The sequence below is a fragment of the Melanotaenia boesemani genome, chromosome 16, assembly GCF_017639745.1.
Source record: "Melanotaenia boesemani isolate fMelBoe1 chromosome 16, fMelBoe1.pri, whole genome shotgun sequence".
NCBI classification, from domain to species: Eukaryota; Metazoa; Chordata; class Actinopteri; order Atheriniformes; family Melanotaeniidae; genus Melanotaenia; species Melanotaenia boesemani.
The window spans coordinates 17,409,899-17,425,547 of record NC_055697.1 but is presented as its reverse complement, the minus strand read 5'-3'; the positions used below and the strand labels follow the sequence as shown (position 1 = coordinate 17,425,547).

At 40.5% G+C, this 15,649-nt stretch overlaps 1 protein-coding gene across 1 annotated transcript in view; it reads right to left on the bottom strand.

Annotated features, from left to right (window-relative positions):
• Nucleotides 1–2,961: 2,961 nt before the first annotated feature.
• The window catches only part of tet1 (tet methylcytosine dioxygenase 1), a 32,057-nt gene continuing 19,369 nt past the window's right edge, over nucleotides 2,962–15,649 (bottom strand). The window contains exons 3-12 of the mRNA XM_042010972.1: nucleotides 12,426–14,682; nucleotides 11,813–11,903; nucleotides 10,564–10,657; nucleotides 9,246–9,454; nucleotides 9,006–9,156; nucleotides 8,631–8,720; nucleotides 8,214–8,351; nucleotides 7,398–7,574; nucleotides 4,829–4,973; nucleotides 2,962–4,714 (exon numbers count right to left, since the gene is read on the bottom strand). Of these exons, the coding sequence (XP_041866906.1) occupies nucleotides 3,690–4,714; nucleotides 4,829–4,973; nucleotides 7,398–7,574; nucleotides 8,214–8,351; nucleotides 8,631–8,720; nucleotides 9,006–9,156; nucleotides 9,246–9,454; nucleotides 10,564–10,657; nucleotides 11,813–11,903; nucleotides 12,426–14,682 (4,377 nt within the window). The 3' untranslated portion in view covers nucleotides 2,962–3,689. The remainder of the gene's footprint in view (nucleotides 4,715–4,828; nucleotides 4,974–7,397; nucleotides 7,575–8,213; nucleotides 8,352–8,630; nucleotides 8,721–9,005; nucleotides 9,157–9,245; nucleotides 9,455–10,563; nucleotides 10,658–11,812; nucleotides 11,904–12,425; nucleotides 14,683–15,649) is intronic.

Here is a 15,649-nt window from a genome sequence, read left to right as displayed (position 1 = left end):
TTACTCTCTTCCCAATTAATCTTAGAATTGCAACTTTTACAGGATTCACAGGGTATGCAACAAATATCAATGTTTAACATTATACCTCCTGTTAATCTGTTGTGGTTATTTTATTCTCAGATGTTACACATAAGGATGAATTTAAGGCTTTTTTCTGTTCTTTTCACCAAATGCTTAGGTTATAATCAATCGATAAATCTGAGTACTTGTAAAGATTGCTGAATAATTGAATTGTGATTTAATTGTAGGGTGAAACCTTAAGTTACTGGGAAATATCTCATCCTGTAGTATAGGTTTAAAACAAAAAACAAATCTAAATTATTGACTCTTTACGCCTTCCCTAAACAGACAGCTTGGTTGCATATGATCAGCTGGGTGACTAAACTTTACACATGAACAGCTGACACAAGTCACGAGGATCTGTCATAATGAAAGTATAACTCATGTTGTTTGTGACACCTAACTTAAGATTTTTTTATTATTATTATCATGCCAAACTAGTTTTAGTGACTACAAAAGTCTCTTTTGTCTTCACTTTGAAGAGCTTTTCATCTAAAAGGTTTATCTGTTGAGTATTTTATTCAAAGTAAATGACATGTGAGAAACACCTCAGGGTCAAAGTTGGTTTAAGTAACTTGTCCAGGAATACTTTGACATGTAGACTGGAATCGAGGCTGAAGACCAACTCACAATCTTCCGATTGGTGTATGACAGCTGAGCCTCCAGAGCAGGGCTGATGAAATCAAATTTGAAATTGTAAATTTCTAATGATAAGCTAATGACAAGTTCACACAATCAGTGGCTGTTTGCACCATCACTGAAAAAAGTATATTACAGTGGTAATAATTTTTAGCCAGCTTATAGGTTTTCTTCCCAAGTTTTGTCAGCTTTTTGCTGAAGGGAAATTGTTGAGTTTCTCTCTGTAATATTGTAACGTATAAACTTTACTATCTGAGATGCAATGCTTATGAATGAAGCCTAAATTTAACACTATTTAGGTAGATTTTAATTAGTCAGTGTCACTATTACTGACACACAGTGATTCTGGTGTTAGTATAAATGTTAGAAAGTAAATAAGTACTAGAGTAGTTCCATTTTTCTGCTATATAATGTGCAGTTTGTACTCTACAGTACATTTTAGCCAATTTCTTCATTAGACTCACATTAGTTATACAGCATATAATTAAATTGACTATCATGTACTATAGTTGACAATAACAGCTGAATCTGAACACATAAGTTACCCACAATTAGATAAAATTTATTACATTAGCGTTACCTTCACTGGCTGCAGCTTTATGTTGACATGTTCATTAAACACAAGCAAGTATAATTAATGTTTTGTCCTAAAATGGTTCATTATGCAATATTAAGTACATTTTAAGCATAGTTTGATTTTTTTTCCTCAGTGGAGGAGACTAGCTGCACAAACTTGAAATCTAAATGAGAACACTGGAATTCCCTAAAATTCCTCAGTGAGTCATGCAGTCATGCGGCTGGTGTGAAAAATTTAGCCAGAAAAAAAAAAGGGAGAGGAAGACATCATCAGGTCCAAAATATAAATATGACTTTATTTCACAATCCTGAAAGAGACCAGCCATCCTTAAAAGGAATGCTAAATTTAGTCTCTTCTCAAGTCTAAGCTGGAGATACTTTCAGCAACGTACAGTAATTCAGTTTCAAAATAAGCAAGATCACCCATTGTCTAAACACCATTAACAATACAGTAAAAACAATGTGGTTCACACATATATTTACAGTCTCTTTGAATGCTGGTGCTAATTATTAGTTTCGTACAAAAAATGTTTCACGTGGACTGAGAATGTCCCCCAAAAGAAAAAGAAACATTTACAATTTTTATCTTGTCATGTGTTGCTAAAAATATCTTTAAATCAGCTGAATCAAAACAGTTTACATTCATTTCTTTTGCATGTAGGTTGTGACATTTGAGAATTGCTGGACAATCGGGTCATTTGTGGAAGACATATAAACTCTAGATGAACACCTGTACAGTTATGTGTTTTTCCTGCAGACATTTGACAAACATGATGCCAGAATGAGCCAGGGAAATGATAAAAACTAACTTTGGGTCAAATATATACCTCACCAGTGAGTTTCAAAAAGCACCATGCCATCACCATTATACAGCATATAACCAGGTTAGGACAATATCTACCTTGACCACTTTTCCTATTAGCACCAAAAGTAAGTTTAAGTGTGTAAAAGACCACAAAGTTTCAACAGGAAATGTTATGTTGTCAGTGTTAGTGTGAATACCATAAAAAGTTGCATTAAGATTTAACTGATGTGTTTTTAAAATGAATATCATCTCTGTCGAGGGTAAAAAAAAATATTAAAAATCGAATAAAAGTCCTGATTCAGCAGGAGCTGATTCCCCCCCCCCCCCCCCCCCCCCCACCCCCCTATTGAGACCCTGTAAAAGCTACCTGTAAACAAAGTCCTAGGAAGGGTAGAGCACTCCGAATCATCTGAGTGGGATCTGATGTTTTAGTGGTTTTACAACAAAAGCAAAGTGGAGGCAACTGAGGGAACAGCTTGATTATTCAGCAGTGGCATCTATAGTTTCATGTTTGAATCCAGAGTACAGACATGACAGCTGGCTATATTCTGTTAACATATCTGACACTTTGTGGTTTCTGTAGCACCTTCAAAACATACAGTGAGCTTTTGAATTCCTATAATCACACTTGTTCCCTATGAAACAATTAAATTCCAGGAGCTGAATAAAAATTACACGCTAGATAAGCACTTCACTGTTGCAGCATTTCACGAGTCTTCTGTGAATTTCATTAGATATGTATGCTATTTTCAATCAATCAAGTGAACGAAAAGCAAGTAAATGCAGAAATACTGTAAAAACAAAACAGTATATATATATATATATATATATATATATATACATATATATATATATATATATATATATATATATATATTCAGGTCTATGGACTGCTTTTCAAGTTAAGTTTAGGAAAAAAAAAGTGCTTCTTAATATGCCATATATAAATCTGTGAGAAAACGGCAAACCATCAAGGTGTAGAAAAAATAAACAGAACAACAAGCCAAAGAAGTACATTTCTTTCATCAACCACCAACAGAAGTCAGAGGCAGCAAAAGCACAATGCTACATGTGATAATCTGTAGTAATATATGCAGAATTTTAGTCTACATTATCTGATGCAATGAGTTTGCTCAACAAAGATTACAGTAAGAATGACACCAATGTAAAAGCCAGTGACTCTTCTTACAAGAATAGCATTATTGGCTGAAGGAAAAGCTCACTCTTACTGTACAACATAATGCAGGTTATCTTAAAAATCTTGCAGTAAACAGGCTTACACCAGAAATTAAATAGAAATTGTTATGATCAGAATAAATAATCACATCTTTTTTTTTGTTCTTAATCATGTATATAAAACCAGTTTAAAAACATCTTTAATGCTTCAAAGCACCATCTCTTTACAATAAAAACCAACATCGAAACTCACAGTTAAAAAGCCAACTGACTTTGGTCCTCCTCATCACTCTGAAGGCAGAGACAAAGAAGGTCAAAGTGAACAGATATTAGAAAAGCACAATGAAAACAACATAAAAATGAGAGTATCTGTTTGAAGTTGAATGAGGTAAGGCAGAAGCAGATGGTGTAGGTGTTTTCTTTGTTTAAAACACTAAGTCCATCGATTGTAAGGGCCTGTCACTTGGGTAAGAGCATAAGGGGACACGGTGATGACGCCATCCCTCGGAAGAGTCCAAGCTTGACGTGTTGGGACATTCACAACCCTCTTTATCTCCTCTGTCTCATCACCCGTGTCCTCCTCTCCCTCCAACCCTCCAGAACATTTACTGTTCTTCCCTTCACCTTTGCTCAGGCTGGCCCCCATCCTCGACCTCTCAGCCTCCTCCTCCCGATCCCGTTCTCGCTTTGCCATTTTGGCATCCCACATAGCCATCCCATGGCCTGGCTCATTGAGGGATTTGTGCTGGTAAAAGACCAAGGAGATACGGGTGGGGTGGCTACGGTTTGGCCTGAGGATAGGCGTGGTGGCATGGAGTTCCCGCCGTGCACACTCAATTAGGATGGAGCCATGAGACGGTGCCACGGCAACCCCACCTATGTCCTGGTCCAGGAAGTTGTGTTCGCTGTCTGACCACACCTCTTCCTGCTTCACTTCCTCTGGTAGGAGTGGGGGAGTTTGCTGGGGGAGAGATGAGCCTGATATGAGGCCGTGACCTCTGATATCTGCTGTGATGCCTCCTGCAGCCTGATGGAGTCCATTGAGCCTGCTGAAGAGGCCCTCAGAGGTAGGTCTGGGGGAGAAAGAGGAGGGAGGAGGAACACTCCCAGTAGGGGGGAGTCTTTGCAGAGGAGAGCAGTGCACCTCAGTGGGCTCAGTTTTAAAAGCATAGTCACTGTACGTGTTGTGTGGAGGTATACGTTCTAATAAAGCACACTGCTCACCAGATGTTGGAGAATAACCATTCATGGTGTCACTCACTGTCTTGTAGTTGATATCTGAGCCAATCTGTCCAAATCGGAGGTCAGGCAGGCCGTGATAGTTGACCTCTGCCCCTGGAGTGGAGTAGCCGCTGGTGCTCTGGCTGTAAGCGCTTGGTTGAGTTCTCTCTGTTTGGAACTTTTCATCACTGGCAGGTCTTGGTGGTAGTCTGTAAGAGCTGTAGTAGCCTTGTGGCTCTTGTTTGTGAAGAGAAATGACAGAAATTTGAACTTGATGTTCAAAAAGATATGTATGAATGTTTACCTAAATTTTAAAACTCTTTAGCATGACCAAAGATTGAGTGTTTCTACCTTTGTTGGGGGTCTCAGTTTTGACTTTCCCAGGTGTGAGAGAAGTCAACCCGAGCTTCTTCTCCATCCTCTCTGCTTGAGCCTTCAGACGAGCTTCTTGCCTAATTTTACGAGCTGATTTCACTGGTTCAGCTAGTAAACGCACCTGACAGAGTCAATTATAAAAAAAAAAAATAGCATATTAATTTTGTATTTGGTAACAAAAGAATTGAATCACAAATAAAACTCCAAAATCTTTTTTAAAAATTTGATGGGTGCCAATGCAGCTACTGTCTGCACCTGAAAGGATGGCAGACATTTTATAAAAAGGGAGCACCTCTTGGCTATGGCAGCTGAAAAGGTCCTAGTGAGTGTGAGGGAGGGGCTGCAGGCAGACACTGACATGTACCATTCTCACTGACGTTACACTGTTCGTTTACGACACTATGTTGGGTGGCGAAAAGCTAGCTGGGAGCCTCTCCCGCTATAGTGACTATTAACTGTTTCTCATCAGGGATGGCGCTAACCGACTTAACACTCTCAAACCAGTTCAGCACCTATGTAGTCAAGTCAGTGATATAAAAAAAAAAAGTGCACTTCTTGGTGCTCAAAATCCATATGATTTTCCAAATTCCTTGTCAAAAATACTCCAAAACATCCAACTGACAGAGATATTGCTACCTGATTTAAATTACCTTGACATACTACCTATGCAATCGACAGTCGCACTTCACAGAGGCAGAATTAAAAGAACCCAAGTCAGATTAGAGGCTTATAAATATTTCATGGCAGGACGGGTATCAGCCCTTCACCTGTAGCAAGTTTTACCTCATCATGTCAAAGTCGAGTAAGAAAACAGCAAACTCAGATAACATTAACGTGATGTAAAAATTAGAGATGTCCCGGTGATATATTTAGTTAATGTTACTAACAATTACTGTAAGAAAACATTGCTATTTAAAGACTGTTTTATTTTGTATATTGAGACCACAAATGAAAATGCATGGTCAACTTTTCATGGTGGTGATCCGTGGTGATGGCAAGTCAGAAAGCACATTCACTGCCCTGCAAAGCAATGGAACATTCACCCTGTTCACCATAAACTTTATTACCACTTTCCCTTGTAACCATTGTACTTTAAGAAGCTGTACAAATAATACAGACAACAAAAACAGAATGCATTCTTACTTACATTCTTAAATATATGCCCATAACATCATGGAGAGTAAACTTGATTTTATTCAGTAAATTACTGATGTCATTAGCTTGAACTGTGAAATTCTTTTACACTAGATGGCTTCATACAGCAAAGGAAACATCAAGAAGCGTTGCCCATTTAATGAAAGGCTTCAGTGCTTCGGGAAGCTTTACCTGCCCATCACTACACGAACGTCACTAAAGTGCAAGTCACGTGATCTGTGACGAAAGCTGAAAATAATCTATAGACACCTACATTATGATGTATTGAATGTGTGTGTGTGTGAGAGAATGCCAGCATGCCAGAAGAGGCGCACTGACTGTATATAGACATTGAATGACAGCACTGAATCACTGATGTCCATTCTAAATCAATGAAAACTGTAGATTGTTTATTAAATGCATCTGTTCCTCTGAAACACAGGACATTACTGTATCTGAGGAGGTGTCTGCGTGACTTCAATCTTACACACACAACTGCCCCGGCCTGCTCGTTGCATTGCTACAACAATCTGCAGTCTCAAACCTTCTGTCAGAGCTCACAGATGAGTGAGGGTTTCAAGAACCCCTCGAACAACCAAGCGCTGTTCGCAAACAAGAAGTTTTATCAAACAAAAAGTTTTATCAAACAAAAAGTTTTATCAAACAAAATCTTGAACTGTAAGGGGCAGAAGGGTTGAAAGAACACATGGGTGTAATTTATTTTACCCTAATTTGAACAGAATTTAAATGGTGGCAAATTTAAAATAGATGAAAATTGTGATTTGTTCTGAGAATCCACGTTTCTATTAAATGGGGGTTAATGGGAGGAAAATGTAGACTTTCTGACTCTTGGAGCAACGTAGCTCAAAATCTTTAAGTCTCAGCTCATTCACATTGAGGTTTATCTGAAGCCAGCTGAAATTTCTCTTGATACTGTATATAATTTGTGTACGTACAGGGAAAACGTAGGGCATGAGACACACTTGTTTGATAAGAATTTTTAAGAGGATTTTGGACAGATTTTTGATTTTTCCTAAAACGTAACCTGGGATTGTGTCAAAAGAGTAAGATATCAAAATTTTCTTTTACTCAAAGTTTTATCGTTCGTGACCTGTTAAAACATTGAATGATGTTTCTAGGTGAAAGCAGGCCTGAGCTGTAAGTTTCCAAAGTATGTTGGGTTTTTGGCTCATTTTGGCCAAATCCCATTAAAAGAAAAATCGTAGTTTTTTGCAAATTACATCAACACCATTAGACATTTGTACAGCAGAAATCAGAGCACAATACTCCTGATTAAGATGCATGTTTTGACATAACTTTTATGTGCCTTAATGCTTTCAGCATGGGCACCCATAATTAACTAATGAGTAAACTGTATAAAGCTGCAATAGCTGCTTTCCTGACCACTCACCTCTCGAGGAAATGAGGACAGAACTTGTAGAGCACCACTTTGGATTTTGCCCCACTGGCCCTCCACCTGACCAAACTCATCTGTGTCTGAGATCTTGTAAAGTGGCAGCACGTGTAGCTGTTCATCCTCTGGTATGTTACGTACTGCACGGTTATCCTCCTTTGTTAAAGTGCAAACCTGAAAAAAGCCAAAAGACAAATGAAACAGGTTTCATCCAAACCCATCAAAACCTGAAAAGACTGATCCAAAACCACAACTGACGACCTTCCTAAACAGACTGAGGCCGCATTTTTACAATTTCCTTTCATTTCCGAGGTTGAAACTGCTTGACTTCAGCTGATCCAGATTGTGGCTAAGAGTTAACCACATTCTAGCTCACATACTGTATATTAGCTTCAGGGATCAGCTCAAGATCCTCCAGATCTCATTCATAAGCCCTTCCAATTTATAATTAAATAATCTATACTGAAAATCTCAGGTTTACACAAATTCTGCAACCAACTGAGTTCGAATGCATCATTTGTGTGAGTCTAGGTGTGACTTTCCACAACAGGGTGTCAAACTATTCCATACTCATAAACTACTGATGCTACTGTTGTAAAATGATAATCTGCTGTCTTGAGAAGATCCGCTTTTAAATTTTTAACTATCAAATGGATTCAGCATGTGATTGTAACTCAGTAGAACAAACCTAATGAATTTAACAATGATCTATTTTAGCTTAAGTTTTTCTTCACTTTTTTATTTTGTACTTTTGTGTTTATTATTATGTTGGAGCTACTGTTCTGAAAAGTGTCACACTTTTAGTTTGCTTACCACAGTGCTGCCATTGTTCATGTTGCTGGTGTCTTTGTGAGCATGGGCGCAGAAATCTACACAGGCTGTGACCCCAGAGAAAGGACGCCCCTCCTTCCTGCCCAGCCGGCAGTCCCCCCCTGCCGCCTCATGCTCGACCTGTGAGAGGTTAAAGGACAAAACAAGAGAAGTTCCTTCACAGCATAGACAGTAAAATAATTATGGTAAGAAATCATGTTGTTTAAGAAATGCACTCTACATGCTTTAGTGTGAATAGATGAAATGAAGATTAACAAAGAAACAAATGTTTAGAAAACTACATCAATCTGCAGGAGGTCATTAAAGTATTCTGGAGAGAGGTTTTGTGATCATTTCTGAGCACAGACAGAAACAAACTGAATAATGAGGAAGGATGTTTGGCTGTTTCATGCTCCCTACCTGGTTCTGAAAAGCATCAGGAGCCAGTTTTCTGTAGAGCGGTGCAAGGTCATTGGCAAGACTCTGAAGGTTGTTCTCTATCTTCTCCTCCTAAAAATAACAGGTTTGGGATCTTGAGGTGAAGAGCAGCTGATTTAAAAATGAACTTTGTTTAAAATGGCTGAGGCTGTCATATCCAGCATTGGCCACAAGGAGGCAAACGTTTAAAAAAAGATATTAGCAAATTAAATGCAGGGTAATGAAAGACTGTTTTAGTTTAATATATTGTAAAAAACTTTTAATGGCTTTTACTCAGATATTTTACTGAATGGAAAGGCTTTCTGAGCTGCTGTCTCACTGCAGAAAACCAACACACACACACACACACTTTCTCACCTCTTCCCGGTCGTCTCCAAGAAGGCGAAACTTGCGGGGCACTTTGCTGCGGGCAAACTTACAGCCATTGAAGTACATACTCCACGAGCAGCCGAAGGAAAATGAAGCTCCACACGTGTCCGGGTCCAAACCTTGGCATGCACACGTGCGACTGTAGAGTCATAATAGAGAGCAGGGAGGGTGTTATGTCAATGAAAATAGCTGGGAAGGATTAAACAAATGAAAAACAAAGGTACCCACTCTTCATTAAGAGCACAGCGGCGGCTGGTGGGGGAGCCATATTTAAAGAGAGTGCCCGTAAGCTCCTGGTAGAGATGATCTGCTACCTGCCGAGGGATTCCCTCCCACGCTAAGATGAGGATCACCAACACAGCTGCGTTACAGCGATGTCCTGGTCTCTGACGGACCAAACACAGCAGCTTCTCCTCCTCACCGCCACGCCGGATCACCTGTCAGATAATGTGTATGTAAGTGTAAAGAAAACAACAACACAACAAAAACAAGCATTTTTGTAAAAATGGAAAATGATAAACAGACAAAGGATGAGCTCTCTAATCTTCATCAAGGGTTATCAAAGATACATGACCTTAGTAAAAACACAAAGAGGCGAAGTGATTTCAGGATAGGTGAATGCAGAAAGTAAGAATAAAGGCCTAAAGAATAAACAATTCACTGTTAAAGACCAAAAGTCTAAAGTGACCCAAAATGTGTTTTTTCTCCAACAGGTAATTTAGCCTGCAGATATAGATGAATTGTCTTCCTAGACAGCAGATGGACAGCATTTTGACATAATAGCTATTTCCAACTGGATCTCTAATTGTAACACACTGTTCCTTTAAATTGCAGTTCCATGTCTAGGTGGCAAAGTATGTGTTTGACAGAGTCCTGACCAAGTAAAAAAATCTGGGATTGATTTCCTTCTCTTTCCTCTAAATATCACGTCAACATTCATACATATTCAGGAGAGTAAGTAGATTATGAAGAAAAAATCCAGAGCTACACTCCCTTTCGACAGTTACGCTCTGCCAGCGAAAAACACCTAGTGCTCCCACCACAACGTGGCACAAAATCAATAGCTAGACTCTTCTCCTCTGTTGTCCCCCGTTGGTGGAACGATCTACCTAACTCCGTCCGATCTGCAGAGTCCTTATCCACTTTTAAGAGCAAGCTAAAGACTCAGTTGTTTCAGGAGCATTTCCACAGCTTAACTCTTCTACAGAATGAGTTAGAAAGATCCGTCCAGCTCTTTGGCTCAACCAAGATGATATTGTGTGATGAAATCATGCACTTATGCCCAAGCTGATATTGTTTGATGAAATTGTGATGTTTGTATTTAAACAAAATGACTTATAAAAACTACACAAAAAAAAAAAAAAAATTACATGACAGCACCTGGGTCCAACTGGACTCAAAGCAGTCAGACTATCACTTAATTATAATGTCCCATCTTGTTTGAATTCATGCTTGTGTTGTTCTTACTCTCAAATGTAAGTCGCTTTGGATAAAAGCGTCTGCTAAATGACTGTAGAATAGAATAGAATGAAGACCAAACACATACCCATTTAGCTATTGGACACCCTTGGGAGCTCTTGCCTTCTTTCCCAGTGTAAACAACAACTTCCACCCTCACTGCATTTCCTTTGGCACCATACCTGCGTGGCACACATACAAGAAATAAAACATTTCAGATTTAGACCTTTGAACATGAAACCACCCCTCCAATAATGTCAAAACAGCTCTGTGTAGTTAGAACAAAACGTTAAGCAGAAGATCCTTTAATTCCTTTATTTTAACTTTGATTTTGCAGGATATCTCACATTTGCTTAAATGGATTAAAACTTGGACGAACTAAGGGATGAGTCAATACTTTGAACTCTTTACGTTCTTCAAACTACCCTTGAACATTTATTTTAATGTGGCAGACCAGTAAGTGGTCTGTAACAAAGTTGAATGGGTCAAATTAACACACACCAATCTCAGATTTTCCATCAGAAAACTGCTTAGATCCTTACACTGCTGCTGCAGGCGCTCTTTCTTCCCATAGAACATCATGCTGCCATCTCTTCCTCAGGTGAACAATGTACACTCGTACAGCTTTTCACATGATGTTAATGTGATTCGTCAATACCAATTTCTCACATGCCAATCGATGGCACATTCAGTAGGAGACAGAAGTCATCACGGACTGTCTGACTAGTCTACACCCACACAGTAAACTGTGCTGGACAGTGTGTTCTGACACTTTTCAATCATAGCCAGAATGAAGGATTTTCGCTATTTGAGCCAGAGTAGTTCTTCTGTGAGACTACATCCCTTGGAACTGAATTTGGGTCCCCACTATAAGATAAGAGCACCTGAAATGACTTGCTATTCATTACAATGCTAAAACAAAAGGAATATTTGTATTACCTCAAATGTTTTACAGTAAATTTTCAGTTGCTTTGATTAAAAAAAAACTTTTGCCACTGAAAATGCCAAAATTATCTGTTTCAGTTAAGATTCGCTGCAGGACGGACAGTGATGGAGAGCAAGCTGTTTTAAACAAGCTCTCATTTTGGCTAAAGGGCCCCCTGGTCTTGGCTCTCGGGGTTCTTGTTTCAGTGTGTGTTTTGTGTTTATGTGTATAATTTCACACAGGGTGCGTGTGTGAGTTGCCCCAGCAGCGCTTCCTTTAAATCAGAGTGGCTGTAACCGTGCCCCATTTCACTCAGTCTGTGGTTACTGCTGACTACCAAGCTCTCAGAGTATTTCTGAGTAAAATAAAGGACACATGCACAGTTTAAATAATTTTCTACTAATCACTTTACCTGTTCTCCATCAGTTCCCTCACTGCAGCAACACTGGGTCCTGCCCCAAGATGAGTATAATAAGGGCCTTCTTCCTTTTCAATGATTTGGTCTGTGGAAAACAAAAATGAAGATCTGTTGGGAATCAACCTGAACCAGCAGGACAGCCAACTCAGAGACGGCTTTGATTAGAATCATACCCTTGATTCGTCTGATATGAAGCTTGTTTGTTTTTATTAAGAACACAGTAGTACACTTGTTGTCATAACTGAGCTGTTTAAAGTTAATGTAGCTGGTACAAGTACCACCTTGGAAGTTTTCATTTCAAGACTAAATACATCAAAATCAGTCAACAATGCTCAACAAGTCTCCAAATATGGCAGAGAAATGCATCCTTCTTTTGCTTGAATTGGCCCTTGAATTAGGACACTGCTTGTGGGTGTGTGTGTGTGTGTGTGTGTTTGCTTGTGTGTGTTTGCATCAGAGAGAGAGAAACAGAAAATGAGAATCAGTTTGAGGTCAAAGAATTGCAGTCTTACTCAAAGGCAATCTTTCAGGGCAGTGCAGTATATCCAATATGACACAAATACAGACACTGGAGAGCTACTTTCTCTGAAAAATGAAACTTACTCACCCATACACTGACAGGATGGAAGATCCGTCAATTTTTTGGAAGGTGCATTGAGCAGGTTCCTGGTTGGGGTATCCAGAAAACTCATAGGAGAGTCCAGAAAGCTGTTGATGTTGTTCTTGGTTGGAGTTGACTCTGCAGAGTGACCCTGTACTCCATCAGTAGATGTGGACAGGACAGTGACAGGTCCTGACCTCTCCAGCTTGTAGTAGCCCTGTTGGTTTAGAGGAGGGGACTGAGGACCCCCTGAGAAGCCATTAGCCAGACTAATGTTCCCAGTGGCGTGGCTGAATAAAGCAGTTTTTGCTGGGCTGGTGTTAGGATCAGCACCATACTGCAGCCCGCCACAGGGCTGCGCTACCTGAGATAACAAACAACTCTCCTCTGGTCCTGCAGCATAACCATTGCATGGATTGTGTTGTTGAAGTGGACCATTAGAAAGAGACCACGGCTGGTTTTCCTGACCATGACTATGGTTGGTCCTTGTAAGAGTGCTGAAGTTCTGCCCTAAGAGGCTTGCATTGAGTGTGTTACTGTGATGGATGAGTTGTCTCCTTTTCTCCTGAGCCTCAGCCAAATATCTTTTCATATCAATTTGCGCCAGAGGCAGAAATAAGTTATTTTTGTGGTGAAGGCCTGATTTGCCATGCGGGAGGCTCTTCTGGCCTCTGCTCCTGTGAGGCATCTCTCCATTTGGCATGCATTTTGAGAGTGGTGTCCGGCGGTTGATTCCCTCATGTAATCCATCGCTTTTCTTCTTCCTGGGCTTGGAGGGTGTAGATTTAGTTTTTTTAATGGGGGGCTTTTTCTGGCTGGGGGATTGCTGGGACTTGTAGTTGTATTTAATGGCTGGCACAGGTGTTCCCTTTGGAGGGTTGTTCTCTGATTGCTGGTTGTGCCGTGACTGGATGATGAAGGCCAGGTCTGCAAGCTGTGCAGCCACTTCTTCCTCGTCTCTGTTCCTGGTCACTTTACTAACAACACTGTCTCTGTCTTTCCATGTCTCATGATGCTGACAGGGCTTGATGTGACTGGAGTCTTTATAGCTGTATTCTGACTGGATGACATGAGGACTGTGGCCCTGCTCTGTCCACCTGCAGGGTGTTTTATTGCTGTCTGAATTTGCCTCTATGAGAGCGGGCAGGGACAGCCTTTGGTCAGAACTCAACTCCCGAGAGTATTTGATGACATTTGCTTGTCTAGCCACAGGAGGGCGTATAACTGATGTCTGGTGTAGCGGTGAACTGATAACTGAGACTTTGTTGTAGCGAATAGCTGCTATTGGTTTGGCATCTTGCAGAGCTGTATTTGTACTGGAGGTTGATCCCAGGGAAGCAGTAGAAATGGGATGTTCACTCTTACTTTCAGCTTTAATAGAACCTTGGGGAGGGCTTTGAGGTATAGCTGCCAGCTGAGTCAACACCTCAATAGCAATTGCCTGATCAAAACTAAGATTTCTCTGCTCTGCCAAAGACTGCACGCTTGGTAACAGGGCACTTGAAGGAGGTTCTTGCTTGATGGGTTGAGGAGTTTTTTGCAAGTTAATAGGAGTGCTTTTCTGACATAAGTCAATCATTAAGTTGGTTTTCTCTTTTTTGAGTAAGTGCAACTCTGGTGGCTCTTTTTTGATAGAGCGAAGAATGGATGAACGTGAACTAAAAAGTTCCTCCTCTAGTCCTTTCCTCTCTGTGACAGACAGACAGACGACGGCAGCCAGCGTAGACAGCGGGTCTTCACATACATCATCTTCATCAGTTATCTGTGTGGTGGTCTGCTCAGTGATCCACACCCATGGCTCCTCCAGTTTTATCTTTTTCAGTGGAACTGACATATTATCTGGAGGAGTTGTGGGTCCGTTCTCTGAGTAGTCTTTAGGGTTTGCAGTGGTTACAGGCCTTTGAGACTCTGTTACCACTGTTGTCCTTTTACATGCAGATTTCAGATCAGAGTGTGACCCACTGGTCATGATAGCACCATTAGGTTTTGTCAAGTTCTCAGCAGAACCATTGTGAAAAGTCTCAGAAGAGCATACGTGTTGGTGAAGTGCATTGCTAGTCAGCTCCAGCCCAGGCTCTCTTTTAATAAGTGCCAGCCGTCCATCTCCGTCTGAAGCCAGGCTGTGGGTAAGCGACTGGGTGATGGGGGGAGACTGTGTATGAGGTATGTGGCCTTCCTCCCCCTCATTCTCCTCTCCTGCCATGTGGGTGTCATCCATCTGTGCTTTGCCTTTGCCATTTACCGACCCACTATCTGGAGCCACCTGAGACACATAGACATATAAACAAGAAGAGAGGGATGACTCAACAAGCTCTGGCAGTAGTCAGTGATTCAGCTTGCTCTAAACAGTCACGCCACATAGCACAACAGATTGCCTCCCAGCATGGCATGAGCATCTGCCGAAGCCACTTCCAAGGCTATGGAGAATATTATGGAAAGCAAAGAGTCTCCTTTCTATAAATGTTACCAAATCAGATCTTTGAACAGATCTTATAAAAATTAAACCACATTATTCCACAGCTGAGTTTTCATCAAACTTCCTGCCCAGGCTGTGAAGCGCTGACAGTTGATGTCACACACAGTTCATGACTGCATCACTGCCTGTGGGTTACTGAATGCATGTGTGCAGTGTGTATATGCATGCTCTGTTTGTGCTGGGTATCATGTTGAGTCCCCAGACATGTGAGCAGATGTGTTCATTCACACAAGTGCTAACCCTTGTGCATTATTAAGTGCATTAACAAAGTCAAGTCAAGACAGGCTCTGATTTCCAGTAAAGCAAATATGATCTAAAGGTCCAAAAATGCCAAAATAGTTATCCCCCAAACGCAACAAGTAAACCTGGAGCTGAGTGCAGACAGTTCTTTCCACAACTTAAAGTGTTATAGGACATTTTATCAAACTTTGAGGGCAATGTTACTGATACAGCCGTAATACTGTATCAGCATATCTGCGAGTTAGTATGTCAAAGCATTCTTTGTTTTTTTATCATCTTAAGTGAGCACAGATGAGGTAAAGTCAAGTCAAGCTGCCTCTGCTGGAGCTGGAGGATAATGTGCATTACTATAAACTGCATATACCATACGTTTATGTATTTAAGTGGCAGCCCATGTTCACTCCAAGGAAATAGTCTAACTGCAGGGAAGCTTAGAAGTCTTTACACCTCAGAGGTAATGCTTTAATATATTTTGCAGCAGAAGAACTCCAACCTACTGATAGAGGTAAAGCAG